The sequence below is a fragment of the Prionailurus viverrinus genome, chromosome A2 (genome assembly GCF_022837055.1).
Source record: "Prionailurus viverrinus isolate Anna chromosome A2, UM_Priviv_1.0, whole genome shotgun sequence".
In the NCBI taxonomy this organism is placed as follows: Eukaryota; Metazoa; Chordata; class Mammalia; order Carnivora; family Felidae; genus Prionailurus; species Prionailurus viverrinus.
Genome location: NC_062562.1, coordinates 147,023,837 through 147,040,414, shown reverse-complemented (window position 1 = coordinate 147,040,414; position 16,578 = coordinate 147,023,837). Strand labels below are relative to the sequence as shown.

At 43.8% G+C, this 16,578-nt stretch overlaps 1 protein-coding gene across 4 annotated transcripts in view; it reads left to right on the top strand.

Annotated features, from left to right (window-relative positions):
• Positions 1–1,357: 1,357 nt before the first annotated feature.
• CEP41 (centrosomal protein 41) overlaps positions 1,358–16,578 on the top strand; it is a 47,631-nt gene continuing 32,410 nt past the window's right edge. For 2 of the 4 annotated variants that reach the window (XR_007150373.1, XM_047850129.1), the window contains exons 1-2: positions 7,947–8,074; positions 15,488–15,551. Coding sequence is in view for 3 of the 4 variants with exons in the window: in XM_047850129.1 (XP_047706085.1) it covers positions 7,979–8,074; positions 15,488–15,551 (160 nt within the window). In the remaining variant the exon portion in view is untranslated. Of the gene's footprint in view, positions 1,492–1,660; positions 1,943–7,946; positions 8,075–15,487; positions 15,552–16,578 lie in introns of those variants that run through there. The other 2 variants (XM_047850132.1, XM_047850131.1) reach the window with 2 other exon arrangements.

Sequence of the window (16,578 nt, the reverse complement as noted above, 5' to 3'; positions counted from 1 at the left end):
GCACTGGCAAACATTCATTCTAAGTAGCAACGCGTCCAGGAGCCTCTGCATACTAAGATATCCTCCCCACTGTCCCCTTCCCATTTTTTTTTTTTTTTTTTTTTGGCAGCCTCTAAACTCTTCCTTATTCTAGTGGAGAAGTGAGAAACTGGGGATTTTAGAGGGGTTAAAAGACTGGAGAACACTAGGGAAGTTCAGACACACTCAGTAGGCAGGAATGGGCAAGAGACAGCTGTGGCCAGCTTAAGATCCTTGGAGGTCAAGCAGCCATAAGTGACTACACGATTTAAGGTGCGGCCTTAAGGGTGCAACGCTCAAGTGTCTGAGAGGCCAAGGGCACGGTGGCCGAATGGGTCATCTGCACAGACCCTGAAGGAGCTCAGCTGCATGCTATTATGCACAAGCAGGGACAGCCGGTGAACATGAGCAGTTCAGAGTAACCTTTCTCCATTCCTGGAAAAACAACTTCCAGCAAAGGACAAAGGGTTACTGTGTTGTTCTCCCATGTAAAAGTAAATAGTAATTTTGATGGATTTGGTGGGACATTTTGGAGCCAAAGTCAAACTGTGTGTGTGATTGTTTTGTAAAGGTGGCTGGGACTTAATTTTCAGATCTGGAATGAGAACAGGTGGCAGCTGATGGCAGGAGTCACAATGGTTTCCATGACAACGGGATTGGTTCTTAGTCATCCTCCCATCCTCCACACAACCTACTGGAGCTTTTCTCATAAGGTGCTTATTAAATATTTGTCAAGCGAATGATGAATCACAGAATGGTGTGTGCGCTTTGCAATTAAAGCTGCCATTCTCTAGCTAGCTAAAGCGCTTTTAAGGCAACAATAATTACTGTATTGACGCATGATATTTCGCATGATTTGCATATTAACCTAACCTGAAAATAAGAAACTACAGGTTCTCCAATTCCTGAGGCACAGCCCTGTCTCATATCTTTTCCCTATTGTAGAAGAAGCCCAGATGCTTGCTTAAGATGGCCTTAGGAGGGGAGAGTGGCCGTGCCATGTATGCGCTTGCACATTAGCTCGTTTCCCCCCAAAGCCCCCTTAACCAATTCCTGCTCTGGGGAGGATCTGGGGCCCCTCCCCTCCCCCCCCCTCCCCCGGGCTCCGCATAGCCGCTCACGCGCAGGCGCCAGCCTGCCCCTCCCCCCACGCCCCTCTTCCCGCTCTCAGGCAGCAGCCTGCCGGGCCTTGCCCAGAGCACAAAAGGCCTCCGCAGCCGGCGTCCCCCCGTTGCCCCTGGCAACCATTGAGCGGCGTCTCGCTTCCCCCTTGACCCTGGAAAGAGAGAGTAAACAGAGCCTCCATTGGCTAGCCGGGGCAGGGAAGCCAATCGGAGTAGAGGTTGTAAGGAGGCGGCCGAGAGAGGTGGTCGGGGTAGGAAGTTAGGGTTAGAGGCTACCGGCGAGGCTAGAATCCCGGCGTGGTCGGTTGGAGCCGATATGTCTGTCCGGAGGCACATTGGGAATCCCGAGGTGAGGGTCAGGTCTCGATCGGAGAGCCGGAGGGGGCGGGCGCACCGGAAAAGGCTCCACGTGGGCCGGGAAGAGCAGCTAGCGACTTCCGTCGGCCGGAAGGCGGGAGGCGGCCGCCGTGAGGAGGGGTCTGGAGAGCGGAGGGAGGCGGGGCGGGCCTGGGGGATTGCGAGCCAAGTCCGGCGTCAGGTGGTGAGAGACCACCCTCCCGAACGTTCGCTGTACCCCGCCATTTGTCGCCCAGAGAAGCGAAGTGCCCGAAGACACAGCCCCTTCCCTCAAAGGGCTTACAGTCTAGGTGTGGCAGTTCCACAATATAACGAACATGCAGATGAACGCCCTGGACCCTAAAAGGAGCAAAGTCAAAAGGAGCCATCGTTTCTGATTCTGGGGATACAGGATGAGCAGGAACAAGCAGATCAAGCCATGTGTACAGGAAGCAAACTGTGACGTTAGTGTACCCTCTTCCCGATGGGACCTTTTACTTTCTTGTCTGTTTCACCCCTGGTACCCTGCTGCATTTGTGCGCATTTAATTTCAACAAATGTTTATGGGACTCGTACACTGCCGTAGGTGCTAGAAATACAGAGAGTAAGACAAGGCATTTGCCCTTTAGTAAGTGCAGCCTAGCGAGGGAGACTTGTACACAGAATTTGAGTACGGTGTGGTTTGGGAACAAGTTAAAAGAGCGCAGAGGAAAGATTGGACTCACTTAAGGAAGTGAGAGAAGGTCCTGGAGATGGTATGAAATGGCAAGGTGATGAGCCAGGTGAGGGAGCGTCCCAGATAGAATAGCAAAAGCAAAGATGAGGTGTGAAACGGGGGGGAGCGGACAGTTCCCTGTAGAGAAGCAGGAGTAAATTCTGCAAGGGCCCCCTGTGCCTCGTTAAAGTCCTTGGCCTTTATACGGAACAGGAGTCGCAATTCATTTCATTGCGCGGTGGGTGGATATCTGTGAGCTAGGTTGAGAAAGGTGTGAGGCTGAGTTTGGGCTCTGCAGGAGAATGCCAGGATCGAATATAATCTCTACCACGGAGGCGAGGGAGGGAGGTGTGGAGACCGGCAGTTTGCCACATCCTTATCTTGCTTGCTGGTCTGAATTTGAGAAACCTTTGAGAAGTTGTAAGTAACTGGGTGATGTGGTCAGATTTGCATTTTAGGCCGATGGCTATAGCTGCTTTGTGGAGAAAGGATTTGAGGAGGCCAGGACTGGAGATAGGCAGATTAGGTAGGTGGTATTTATGATACAGACTTAAAGTAAGGCCATCGAACCAGGGACAGAAATGAAAAATATTTAGGGAATTAAGTCGTTAAGACTTCATGCTTAGCTTTGAGAAATGAGAGTGGAATGGATGACTTAGTTTCCCAGCCGGGGCTACCCATCGGTGCTGACACCCTTGATGAGATTAGAGGAGTGTAGGGGAGAGAAGCACGCATGCTCTGTGTGGTCATACATTTGTGTCCTGGAGGAAGATGTCCAATTTCCTTGTTTTAGTGGAGCACAATTTCCAGTAGTTTCTTGAAAAAGAGTGCATGCGGAATAAATATATTTTTTTTTTAATTTTTTTTTTTCAACGTTTATTTATTTTTGGGACAGAGAGAGACAGAGCTTGAACGGGGGAGGGGCAGAGAGAGAGGGAGACACAGAATCGGAAACAGGCTCCAGGCTCTGAGCCATCAGCCCAGAGCCCGACGCGGGGCTCGAACTCCCGGACCGCGAGATCGTGACCTGGCTGAAGTCGGACGCTTAACCGACTGCGCCACCCAGGCGCCCCAATATTTTTTATTTCTGTCCAAAATGTTACGCATGTCTGAAAATGTTGTTATTCTGCCTTCACATGTACCTGCCTGCAAGTTTGGTTGAGTATAGAATTCTTGGTGGGAGACCATCAGCGTTTTGAAAACATTCCATTGTGGTCTTCTAGCATCCAGTGTTGGCTGTGGAGAAGTCCAAAGCCACGTGTTCCTTTGTAGGTGACTTGATTTTTTTCCTTTCTGGAAGCTTGTAGAATCTTCTCTGTGTTTCCAGTGTTGTGTCTCACAAAGATATGCCTTGCTGTGGGTCTGTTTTCACTCATTGTGGTGGGAACCAGAAATTCATGTCTATTCTGTAAAATTTTGTTGAATTATTTTGTTGTTGACTTCTCCTTCCCACTTTCTCCATTCTCTCTTGCTTGAATTCATTATTCTCATGTTGCTTCTGTAAGACTGATTCTCTAATTTGCTCAAGTTTTATTTCCTGTTTTCCACATCTTGGTCTTTTTCCTCTTTTGGAGATTGTTTATTTAACTTTATCTTGTAATCCTTCTGTTTAATTTCTGCCATCATGTTTTTAATTCTTAAGAGCCCTGTTTTGGACCCTGATGTGTCCTTATAAAAGACTTTATTGTGGGGTGCCTGGGTGGCTCAGTTGGTTTAGCATCCGACTCTTGATTTTGGCTCAGGTCACGATCTCACGGTTTGTGGGTTCGAGCCCCGTGTTGGACTCTTCGCTGTCCGTGCAGAGCCTGCTTTAGATCCTCTGTCTCCCTATCTCTCTGTCCCTCCCCTGCTCCCTGGTCGTTCATGCATGTGCGTGTGCTCTCTCTCTCTCACTCTCAAAAATAAACACTAGGGGCGCCTGGGTGGCGCAGTCGGTTAAGCGTCCGACTTCAGCCAGGTCACGATCTCGCGGTCCGTGAGTTCGAGCCCCGCGTCGGGCTCTGGGCTGATGGCTCAGAGCCTGGAGCCTGCTTCCGATTCTGTGTCTCCCTCTCTCTCTGCCCCTCCCCCGTTCGTGCTCTGTCTCTCTCTGTCCCAAAAGTAAATAAACGTTGAAAAAAAAAATTTTTTTTTAATAAACTAAAATAAACACTAAAAAAAAAAAATTAATAAAATCTGAAAAAAAAAAACCTTTTTATTTTGAAATAACTATAGGTTCACAGGAAGTTGCAAAAACAGTACAGTCCCATGTACTTTTACCCACTTTGCCCCACTGATTATATTTTATGTAAGTATAGTATACTATCAAAGCCATACAATTGACGGTTATATAATACATGTATAGTTCTAGGCTAGGCTGTTTTTTCACTTGTGTAGATTTAATCCAGATTTGCACAGGTTTATATTTGTAATCAAAATACAGAACTATTCTATCACCACAGGTATCTCCCTCGTTCTATCCCTTCCTGGTCCCATCCACTTTCCTCCTCCTCATCCTAACCGCTGGCAATCACTAATGTGTTCTCCATTTCTGTAATTTTGTTATTTGAGAATGTTACATAAGTGGGATCACACGATATGTGACCTTTTGAGATTGGCTTTTTTTCACTCAGACTAATGTCCTTGAGACACATCCAAGTTGTGGCTTACGGCAATAGTTTGTTCCTTTTTGTTGCTGGTTAGGATTCTGGGGCATGGATGTATAACGGTTTGTTTACCCATTCACTTATTATAGGATATTTTGCTTGTTTTCCGTTTGAGGCTATTATAAATAAAGAGACGACCTTTTGGGTACAGCTGTTTGTATGGATGTTCATTTTCATTTCTCTGGGATAGAGGCCTGGGAGTGTAGTTGCTGGGTCGTATGTGAGCATATATGAGTTTTTTAGAAACTATTTTCCAGAGTGACTGTACCATTTTACATTCTCCTCACCAGTGTATGAGAGATTCAGTTTTTGCACATTCTTGGCAACATCTGGTATTGTCGATATTTTTTATTTTAGTGGTTTTAATAGGTGCACTGTGACATCTCATAGTGGTCTCAATTTGCATTTCCCCAATGGATACTGAGGTTGAACATCTTACATTTTTCTCACGTGCTTATTTCCCATTTATATATCTTCTTCAACAAAATATCTGTTTTTGTCTTTTGCCTGATTTCTAATTGGATTTTTTTTTTTTACTGTTGTTTTGTTTGTGTGTTTGTTTTTTAAGTTACTGTGTAAATGTTGATTATTGCCAAAGCAGTAATCATTACGGTTACATTTTCTTTCTTACCACTTTTTGTTTTTCCTGGAGTTTCTATCTGCCTTTATTTTATTCTGTACTATTTATAAGGTTTTGTAAATATGTAGGAAAATTTTCCTACATCGCTATTTATAATTTTTTTCCAGTTATCTTTGCCAAAACTCTTGCTCTGCATTTGTGTCTGTGTGTGTGAGCACACACTTGTGTGTGTAAAGAGAGAGAATTTTATTTTGTGGTTTTGTTTTACCCAAATGTTATAACGTTTGATATATGGCTTTTTGACTTGCTTTTTGCGCTTAACAATAAGTCTTGGGGATCTTTCCATGTCAGACAAATACAGCCCAACTTAATTATTTTCTTTTAACGCTTACATGAGTACTTGGTATGGTTGTAGAGCTAAAGTTTTTAAAATTTTTTTAAGTTGTCAAGTTTTCATTTTTTAGTAACAGCATTACGAGATATAATTCACCTATTTAAAGTATACAATTCAGTGGTTTTAATATATTCACAGAGTAGTGCAATCATCATTGATCAGAACATTTTTATTTCACCAAAAAGAAATCCTGTAACCTTTAACTATCACTCCCCAATTTTCCCATTGTCTTCCCCATCCAGTCTTGACAATCACTAATCTTCTCCGTGTAGATCTGCCTATTGTCTACATTTCATATAAATGGAGTCATGCAAAATGCCTTTTGTGACTGGTTTCTTTCACTTAGCATAATGTTTTAAAGGTTCATCCATGTTATATCACGTATTAGTACTTCATTCCTTTTTATTACTGGATAATAGTCTTTGCGTAGACATACTTCTTTTATTCTTTTTGATAGACACTTGGGTTGTTTTTACTTTTGGAGCTATTACGAATGATGTTACTATGAATATTCATGTACAAGTTTTTGTGTGGATATATGTTTTCATTTCTCTAATGATAGTTTTTTGAACTATTTTTTTCCCTGCATAGTGTATTTCCTCCCTATTGCAATTTTTCTTTTTGGTTTGTTGGAGATGTTTGTACTAGTCAACTCAGGCCACCATAACAAAATGTCATAGACTGGGTTGCTTAAACAACAGCAATTTATTTCTGGCAGTTTTGGAGTGCTGGGAAGTTCAGGATCAAGGTGCTGGCCAGTTTAGTTTCTGGTGAGAGGTCTCTGCTGCCTTGTAGATGACTGCCTTCTCACTGTGTTCACTAGATTTCTTTCTGTGTGCCCTGTGCATAGGGGAGAGAGCTCTTTTGGTGTCTTTGTTTATAAGGACACTAATCCTATTACACTTGTGCCCCACCCTTTTGACCTCATTTAACCTTAATTACCTCCAAAAGGCCCCGTCTCCAAATACAGTTACATTGGGGATTAGGGCTTCAATATAACCCCCAAACATAAATTAATAATTTAGAATTAAAAGAAGCCTGAGAACATTGTGATGAATTTGGGGGTGTGGGGGGGGGGAGACACAATTCACTTCATAGCAATGTTCTCAGGCTTCTTTAATACATAATTTAATAAATAATCCGAAGTTATTTATGTTTTGAAAAGGAAACTTAAACAGGTGATTTGAATCTGTATATTTGAGAGGGACTTGCTGATGCTGAGCCTAACTACAGGAAGATCTCACTGGGCCATGATTTGGGGAACTATCCTCCCAAATCTGTAGGTTCAGCCCTTTCCTCTTAGGCTGGTGATTTTGCTCAGAGAATTCCTCCAGTCTCCTGAAAATAAAAGCCTAACTGAATTCCTGGAGGAATTAGAGCTAGGAGCTAAATTTCAACATTAGTATGCATCATTCACTTAATGCCCCTATTTTCAGTAATGATATCTCTGCCTTTCTCTGTCTGGATACCTCCCAGTCCAGAAACTCTTTTCAGGGAATAAATCTATAGAGATCTGCCATGGTGGAGGAGGGGAGGTCACTCAGGGGCACACAGGGGACAGGGATTTGGAGATCCAGTTGTTTTTCAATCAGCCTTCAAATAATTTTCCTTATTTCAGCCCCTTCTTTTACTCCCCACTTCTGGAGGTGCCTGGAGCTGTCACTTCCTGAGCCTTTTAAGAATTGTTCTTGGCCTTCCCTTTGATTTTCTTGAATCAGTCAAGTCATTTTCCTTTGTTGATCTGCTTTCTAGACTTCAAAAATCTATTGCTGTACCTTCTCCCACTCTCTCTGGTTTTCTGAGCTTTATGTCCTTAAAATAGAAGACAAAATTGAGGTTTTGGAAGGAAGTGAAATTAAAGGCCCGTGTTCAATATGCTATCTTCATCCAGTAGCTCGTGATCTGTAATTATTTTATTTGTAATCTGTAATTATTTATTTGTTTATTTCTGGCATACTTACAAGAACATAAACTTGTATGCATTGTCGCACTGCCTGGCATGCAAATAAACATTTGTTGAATGAGTACATGAATATATGGCTGAGCTGGGAGGAGAAGTCAGGCTACAGTTCCCTGTTTGAATATCAGAAGCATACAAATGGAATTCAACCTAAGTGTTTGGCCCACAGAGAAGCTATAGATCGAGAAGATGGAATCCTGGCGAACATGGTGCTTAAATGGCTGACAGAAATGATCTGCGTGTCATCGGAGAATCAGGGGAGAGAGGTATCACTGAAGCCAAGGGAGTGGAAACTGAAGAAGGTAGGGCTGTATAGCAGTGTCAAATGGTACAGAAAGGTCAAGTGAGTTAAAGAATGAGAAGGAGCCATTTTTCAGCAATTAGGGGATCTCTGATGTTGGCCAGCTGCCATAGGAACCATAGGAGAATAGTGGGGACGGTAGCCATGTTGCAATGCAATAGATAGAGGAGTAAAGTGCAGATACCCAGTGTAGGGTTCCCCCCCCCCCCGCCCCACCCAAGTTGCTTAGCTAGAAAGGAAGCGGGGAGGGGAGGGTGTTCCAATTATATATCGGAATATATGTTCCGATTATAGATTGATTCCTCAGGAATCACCCCATGTTTAGTGGCTTCAAATAATAGTCATTTTATTATGATCTCTTATGGTCCTGGAGGCTGACCAGGCTCGACTAGGCACTTCTCATTTGGGATCTCTTGTGGTTTTTCAGGCAGACAGAAGCTAGAGCTAGAGCTAACTTGAAGGCTTCTTCAAGGCCATTGATACAGTCTGTTGGCTAGGCCCTCAGTTGGGGCTGTCAGCCATACTACCTACACATGGCCTTTTCCGTGTGGCTTGGCCTTTCTCACAACATGGTAGCTGGATTCCAAGAACAAATGTCCCAGGACAGGTAGGTGGAGCTGTATTGCCTTTTAGGATCTAGCCTCAGAAGTCATAAGGCAGCACTTCCATCACACTCACTAGCCCATCCAGATTCCAGTGGGGCTGGGGGTGGAGACTTTGGCCCCACCCCACCATGGGAGGAGTCTCAACATCACAGTGTACGTGAGATGGGAAATTTCTGTTGCAAACATCTTGAGAAATACAATCAGCCATAGGTAGTAGCTGCTGGCAAAGTAGGGGCTGCTACATGTGCATACAGGGTCAAGGTTAGTGTTTGAGATCAGTAGAATTGGGCCAGATCAAAACTCCCATTTAAAAAAAAAAGCTCTTTAAAAGACCTATGTTAAGTGTGAGATTGCCTTAAATGAGGCTCTTTTCAAGATTGAATTCATTTCCTTCATTTGATGGACCTCCTGTCTATACAAAGGAGATAAATAGGGAAATTCTGAACAAAATGTATAATGGTATTTTTAAAAATCCTTTAAAGGCAAATCTTATTACATATGTTGCCATTGAAATACAACCAACCTTGTGAGTTCCATTTTGAGAGAGGTGGGAAGTCAGAAAAGCTCATTCGTGTTTGAATGATTTGAGATTCGGACAATGCCACTCGTTTTCTAGTGATTTTCCTTCAGAAAAATCCCACTGTTGATTCTCATACTTCTCCCTTCCTCTCCAACATCCATGGATTCGTAAATTGTGTGTTAGTAATCTGCGAAAATACTCTTGCAATTATGTGGCTCACAGCTCAGTATTTTTGGTACCTTCCATTGTCTTCAGGGCCTACTCCAGGCCCTTCGTCTACATTCAGGGTTCTCTACTTGGAGCCTGCTGCCTATCCATGTCCCACCATACAGCACAGGATTTCATATACCCCTGGTTCTTAACCCTTTTTAGGTCACAAATCTCTTTGCAAATTTGGTGAAAACAAGGACCCCCTTCCCCATAAAAATGCACACACACAAAATTTTGCGTAGTTTCACAGGACTCATGGACTATCAAAAATCCATCAGAGGATCTGATTTTCAGAACCCTGGAATGAGTGTGGAAGAGTGGAGGCTCTGGAGCCAGACGACCCAGTTTCGATCCAGGTTCCATCCTTCTCACCTGTTGAGTAACCTCGAGAGGTCACTCTACTTTGTGCCCGTTTTCCTACTATGTATGATGAAGATAATGCTGGTATCTACTCCACAGGCTGTTGTGAGGATTAAATGAGATAATGTAGGTGAAATGCTTAGTCGAGTGCCTGACAACATGGTTAAGTGTTCAATAAATGTTAGCATCGGCTGCCTTCATTACGGTTGTTGTACCTTCTTTCGCAAATCGAAAACATGCTGTTCTTTACACTTGCTTTTAAAGTGGCTTTGCTATTAGAATTGCCTCCACTCAGAATGCTTTTCCCACCTGTTTCCTCTCTCATCGTATCCATAGAAGTTCAACCCTTGAGACACAGCTCCAGTGCCATTTCTCCCACAGAGTCTCCCACATCCCCCAGCCGTGTGTGAGTGCTCCCTTTGCCTCAGACTCCCAGGGCCGTCGCGTGGTGCTGACACGCATGCTGTGTGTTGCTCAGGTGTGAGAACCATCTCCATCCATTAGGCAGTCCTGACTGCTCTTGCTGGTGCGAGGTCTCACAGCAGGTGCAGAGATCTGGAAGGTAGAGCCATGTCCCAAGTGCCGGAAGCAAGGAGTAATCACGATTAGTACAAAGAGCCGTGACAGTCCAGGTAGGGAATAGATGTCCATCTGACTGGGGCCTTCAGAGGAGTCTTCTTGGAAGACGTGTCTGTGCTGGGTCTTGAAAGCAGAGTGGAAGTGAAGTAGCTGGGGAGGCATGGCCACACGGGGAGGACATTATCTTTGGACCTTTCTAGAGATGTAAGCCCTCAAAGAGTCTTTCACATTTTTGATTGCTCTCCAAGAGCCCCTGATCATATCACAACCATGAACTTTCTTAGCTTCCTCCCTCCTCCCGAGGAACTTCATTGTGATCGCCTGTCTGGTATCTTTATCTTGAATGCATAGCCAGTATCCAGAGCTGAGCCTTCTGCCTGGGCTCCGGGCCTCATCCTCTCCCACTCCCTCATTTCCATACCTTCTTGCTCCATTTCCAACTTCTATTATCTAGCCTCTAAACATCCTCAAATCTCTCCTTTCTTCCAAAACAAAACAAATCAACAAGAAAAACTTATTCCTTAGCAACTCTCAAGGGGGGAAAAAAAGGCCATCTGGCTGCTATCCTGTGTTTTCCTCCCTCCCCATCTCATACAACCTGCTGTTTTGCTTCTGCTTCTGTCAATTTACTGTAACCTCTTCCACCAGGGCCGTCAACAACGTTCTGGTTTGTTCAATTCAAATGTACTTTGTTATTCTCTTACTTGGCCTTCATTCTTGCTCACTTGTTCATGTTTGACCTCTTGTTCTCGGACTTGACAGCATTGATCACTGTTGACCACTCCCTTCTTCCTGAAACTCTTCTTTAATTTTCATGACCCACTTTCTTCTGGCCTCTCGTGAGTCTCAAACATGGTGCTTTTCTCTACCAGACCTTAAGTGCTGGGCTATTTCATCTTAAACGGTCCCTGATGGTGATTTTGTCCATTCCTATGGCTTCCCCTGCTGCCTTTATGCTGACAATCACCAAACCTTCCTGCTGCAACCCCAGACCTCCGGATCTCCAGACCCAAATAGCCAGCTCACCATTTCCGTCTTGGATGGCCCACAGATACGTCACACTGAACATGCCTCAACATGAAAAACCTCCTGTTTTTCAATGTATGCTTCCTCCTTAATTCCCTTTTTTGGAGAATGGTAACACTGTCCTCACCCTGTTATACCAGTCAGTTTTCAATCTTACTGATTTTACATCTTGAAGCTGTCTCCTCTTCCTCATCTCTTCTGCCACTTTCTTAGCATCATAGATCTTCTTAGCACACCTACCTCTTAATTGATCTTTGTGCCTCCAGCCTTGACTATGATCCTATTAGCTCTCCAGAATGCTGCCAGAATGAGCTTTCTAAAATGGAAATATAATCCCATCACGTCTTCTTACTTTCTTCAGTAACTCCCCAATCGTCTACACTAAGGTTTCTCAACTTTAACCCTATTGACATTTTGGGCCAGCTAATTCTTTGCTGTGGGGGACTGTCATTGTAGGGTGTTTCGCAGCATCTCTGGCTTCTACTCACTGGGTACCAGTAGCAGCCCCACCACAGCCACCACCCACCTAAAAGGTGTTCAGACATTGACTGTTGTCCCCGGGAGCAAGGGGGCAGCAAAATTGCCCATTTAAGGATAGTCCTCTACAGGGAAAAAAATCCAGGTTCCTTAGCATGGGTGGATACAAGGCCCTTTATGAACGCCACCCCCCCACCCCCATCTGCTTCTTCAGTCTCATCTGACCCCATGTTGCCCCCTATGCTCCAGGTCTACCAGTTGCCAGAAACCCTGCCTTCCACCTACCACTCCTTTAGCTTGACTCATTTTCTTAGCCCTCAGATTTCAGCCTGGAATCTTGACTCTTTTAGTCACTGGTCTTTGTTCACTTGTCTTTCTTCCCAGCACCACTGAGAGCTGGAGGGCTCTGTGTGCTTAGCATGGCGGCTCGCTCCTAGTAGACACCCAGTAAATGTCTGCTGAAGGGTTGGTGCTCAATAAGGCTTTGTTGAATGAATGAATGAACGAATAGTCCATCTTGAAAGAACTTTTCTCAGCTCTTTCACTTTCCACCATTCCATCCTGTTTATGTCATTGAAAAAAAAAAAAAAAGCCAGTTGGTCAGTAGGTCAAGAAACAGTCACCCCCAAAACAAGAATTTTAAGGAAAAAAGGATGAAGGTTCCATAAAATCTGTGATGGTCTCCTTAGAGTTTTACGTTGTGGTTGGCACTCGAAAGCCAGGAACGAGAAGTTGGACCAAATTGGGAAAATGGAAAAGAGACACTACATTTTTCTACTGCAGCATATGGATTTCTCATTAGTCTATGTAAGGGAAAACCGGGGGCGGGAGGGGCCCAGCGACTGCAGCTGTCCACACTCCTCCCCGCCCCCCCCCCATCATTCTGCTGCCACCACCCCTGGTCCCCAGAGACACCCTCACTTCTTAGCTATGTTGGCTTAGGTATGGACAAATCCCCTTGGTTCAGCAGAGACTAGCCTGGAGTTTTTCAAAAGACACTTTGCTAGGAAACTAGCAGAAAACAAACCAAAACAAAAGTAAAAACAGGAAATAGCATATAGAAATTATAAAAATACCGAGTACAGAGAAAAATGAAAAAAAAAAAAATCCCTTAGCCTAAGATAACTGAATTCTGCTATTAGCTTTTCTTGACTCAATTTACCAGACACATGTTTTCCCTGGTTTTTTGTGTTTTTTTGTGGTTTTTTTTTTTTTTTTGATGTTTCGTTTTGTTTTGCTATGATATTGTCTTCTTTTGGGATATCTTGCCCTAAAGTTCCCCCTTTTAGTCTTTAAATATTTCCCTTCTCTCGCTTAAGAATCTTCTCCGTCTTCATCTAGGAATTCCGGAGTTGGAATTGGTGTTAGAGTCAGTTTGTCTTAAAGACAGTAGATTACTGGTCAGAGGGAAACGGGGGCTCTCCAGGCTTTCTCTAAGGATGAAAAGGCTTAGGGGTTCCACACACACATCTGAGGCCCAATGCTAAGCATTCAGGACAAAGGTTTTACTTCCCTAGAGTGAAATGAAAACCAGAGACAATGTCATGAGTTTTTTTTAATAACAATAAAAGACCATTCTTGGCAAAATTAGAAGTTGATAATTCTCTACGGGTGCCCCCAGTTCTTAGAAATTCTTCCTAGTCTCTGAAATTCAAAACTCTGGCCAACAGGACATGCTGTAGTTAACTGTGTTTTCAAGAGCATATGATAGGGGTTTTAAATTTTAGTTCTCCACCTGATTTTTTTTCCTTTGGTCGGTAAAGCGCACAACTCCTAATCTTGGGATCGTGAGTTCAAGCCCCACACTGGGTGTAGAGATTACTTAAAAAAAAAAAAAAAAATACATAAAGATAATCTCAAGAAATACTAATAAAGTTTGGTGTTCCCTTCCAAGGAACCAGGTAGTTACTGTAATATACTTTGCATTCTAGATATTCATTTGTTGACAGCATCTCAATAAATGTGCCTACCACGTACTAGGTCCTGGGTGTGCACAGATATGAGTACGTCTTTGTCCCTGCCTCCAAGGGCATATAGAGAAGGGTGGGGTGTGAACAATGGTACAGGGTACTCTGGGAGCCTGGGAGAGGAAATGCCCAATTCCACCTTGGACACCTTACAGAGGAAGTAAGGTTTTGTCCGAGGACAAGTCGAGGAAAGGCATTCTAGGCAGACATTTGCTAAGCCTGAGGATCTGAGGGAGTGCAGCAAATTAAGGGAGCACTCGGGCAACACTAACATGGGGTCATGTGTGAGAGTGGCAGAAGACGAAGCCAGAAAAGTATTAACCAGTTTTAATTTCGTATTCCACAGCTACCTGTGACTGAACATACGATTTTCATACTTGTAGACCAGAAAAAAGCCTGAGCGAGAAAGCTAGATCTTTTTTTTTTTTTTAATGTTTATTTATTTATTTTGAGAGAGAGCGAGCAAGCGAGCAGGGGAGGTGCAGAGAGAGGGAGAGGGAGAGAATCCCAAGCAGGCTCCATGCTGTCAGCACAGAGCCTGATGTGGGGTCCGAACCCACAATCTGTGAGATCATGACCTGAGTGAAACCAAGAGTCAGATGCTTTACCTACTGAGCCACCCAGGCGTCCCAAGAAATCTAGATCTTGAAATGTCAATTCACTAGCCTTCCCTCACTTGGATGGCTTTCGCAAATGCCAGTGAAACTTAATATGGGTAAAGGTCTTGCGCTTGGATTTAGAGGTCCCTCCCAGAATACAGGACAAGGGAGACCTGACCTAGGCATTCTCTGATGACCACAAACTTACCCTGGGCCCATGATGAGCCTTAGTGGCCCCGAGAGCAGATGCCATCTCAATGCCATCTGTGGAGCGTCAGACTCCAGGCAAGCAGCAGGGGAGGACTGCCAAACAGGGTCCCCGCCTAGTAGCATCTGGGCGCCGTGCTCAGGTCTGGGTCCAAAAGCTACTTTTTAGGGGAGATGTGGAGAAAATCTAAAGGGTGTCCAGAGGAGATGGGCTCATCATACCAAGAGTAAAACTAAAAAAGAAGGACCAGAGAGCTGCCTTTAGTTATTTGAACAGATTTCTTGAGGCGGGGGTGGAGGGTGTCTCGTTCAGGGTTGTGACAGTGGACTGGATGGAACTAAAGGGAGACTAGTTTGGGCTCAATGTCAGAAATAATTTTTATGAGGTTTTTTTGTTTCTTCCTAATTATATAGTGCCATGAGATTATTTTGACAAAAAATGAAAATATTTTGACGGAAACAAGATAACCATTCTCACCTATGGAAATGCTGTGGCGAAGAGTCCTAGATTGAATGGACAGTTGGACCTCTAGGGCTCTTTCCTTCTTTAAATTTGATAAAATTTGGGGTGCCTGGGTGGCTCAGTCGGTTAAGCATCCGACTCTTGGTTCGGCTTAGATCACAATCTCACAGTTCATGAGTTCGAGCCCCACATTGGGCTCTGGGCTGACGGTGCGGACTCTACTTGGGATTCTCTCTCTCTCTCTCTCTCTCTCAAAATAAATAAATAAATGTTTAAAAAATCATTAAATTTGATGAAATTTTATCACCTGTTCTGTTTTTTAAGTATCTGACTCTTTCCCACCTTTGTCACCCTTATTTTTACATTAACCTGATTATTTTGTGAATTTTCTTATTTTTTAGTATCTAACCAAAAGAATACCACAAAACCCAAGGTATCAGCATATCAAGTCAAGACTGGATACTGGTGAGTAAATAGTAGAAAATTAAAACTTTTTTAAAAAATCCGGTAATTATTGATAAGAAGCAGGCTGTTACGCCCGCTATCAGTCAAAGCGCAAAGTTTCTCATTGTCTTGCCCCATGGCCTTCTGGGCTCAGAATTTTTCTTTAAAACCTTTTTTTTCCCCCCCAAATCATCAGTAAAAATTTCCACTTACAGACCTTAGCTTGTGATAAATTGAGAAACTGATAAAAAACATTGCTCGATAAGTTAACAAGGCTGAAGCTAAACACCAGGGGGTCGGCCTCTGCTTTGGAACAACTTAAGTATATTTCTTCAAGCTAGGAGTGGTAGATAATATTTGTGAGCATGTGTTCAATTCAGTAGTCGCTGAGCGCCAACTACACGCAAAGTTATGGACCGTGGGACATAGATGAGTGCGACTTGTGACTTTTGCAATCAGAGAGCTTAGATTCAAGTGCAGGCAGACAGACCTGAGTGAGTCACTAAACCACCGGGCAAAATTCAATTAGTGCTTCAGGTAAAATGAAATGCAAGAGTCGCGTCGCTGCTTATTTCCATGCTCGTAACGTTTTTCAGTGGCACGATGCAGACCACTGCTTAGGTCCCTAGTGGATTTGCAGTCTTGTGAGATTTTGGTTTCTTAATTGTTTCCTTTTCCAATCCTTTAACGTCTACTATGGACAATCCGTTCTAGTGAGATGGTTTTGCTGGTGGATTGGGGCCCCACATGGCTTGGGCAGTGCTGAATTTGCCGTCAGTAACCTGAGGACAACTGAGGAAATACAGATGAGCTACCGACTTGGTTTAAAGCTCATTCATTTTGTCTTTCCCTTTCACCAGTCTCCTTCAAAATCACTGCCTTCCATTATGCAGGTTTCCCCATATAAAACAGACTTTCAGTTGAATGTTCTGAATGAACCACATTTGCAGATACTATTTCTTGGGACGTTTCTTTCAAACATTTCCAGGCTGTACAGATACTTACCCTTGCAAATATCCTGTTTGACAGGAGGTAGAAACTTTTAGCT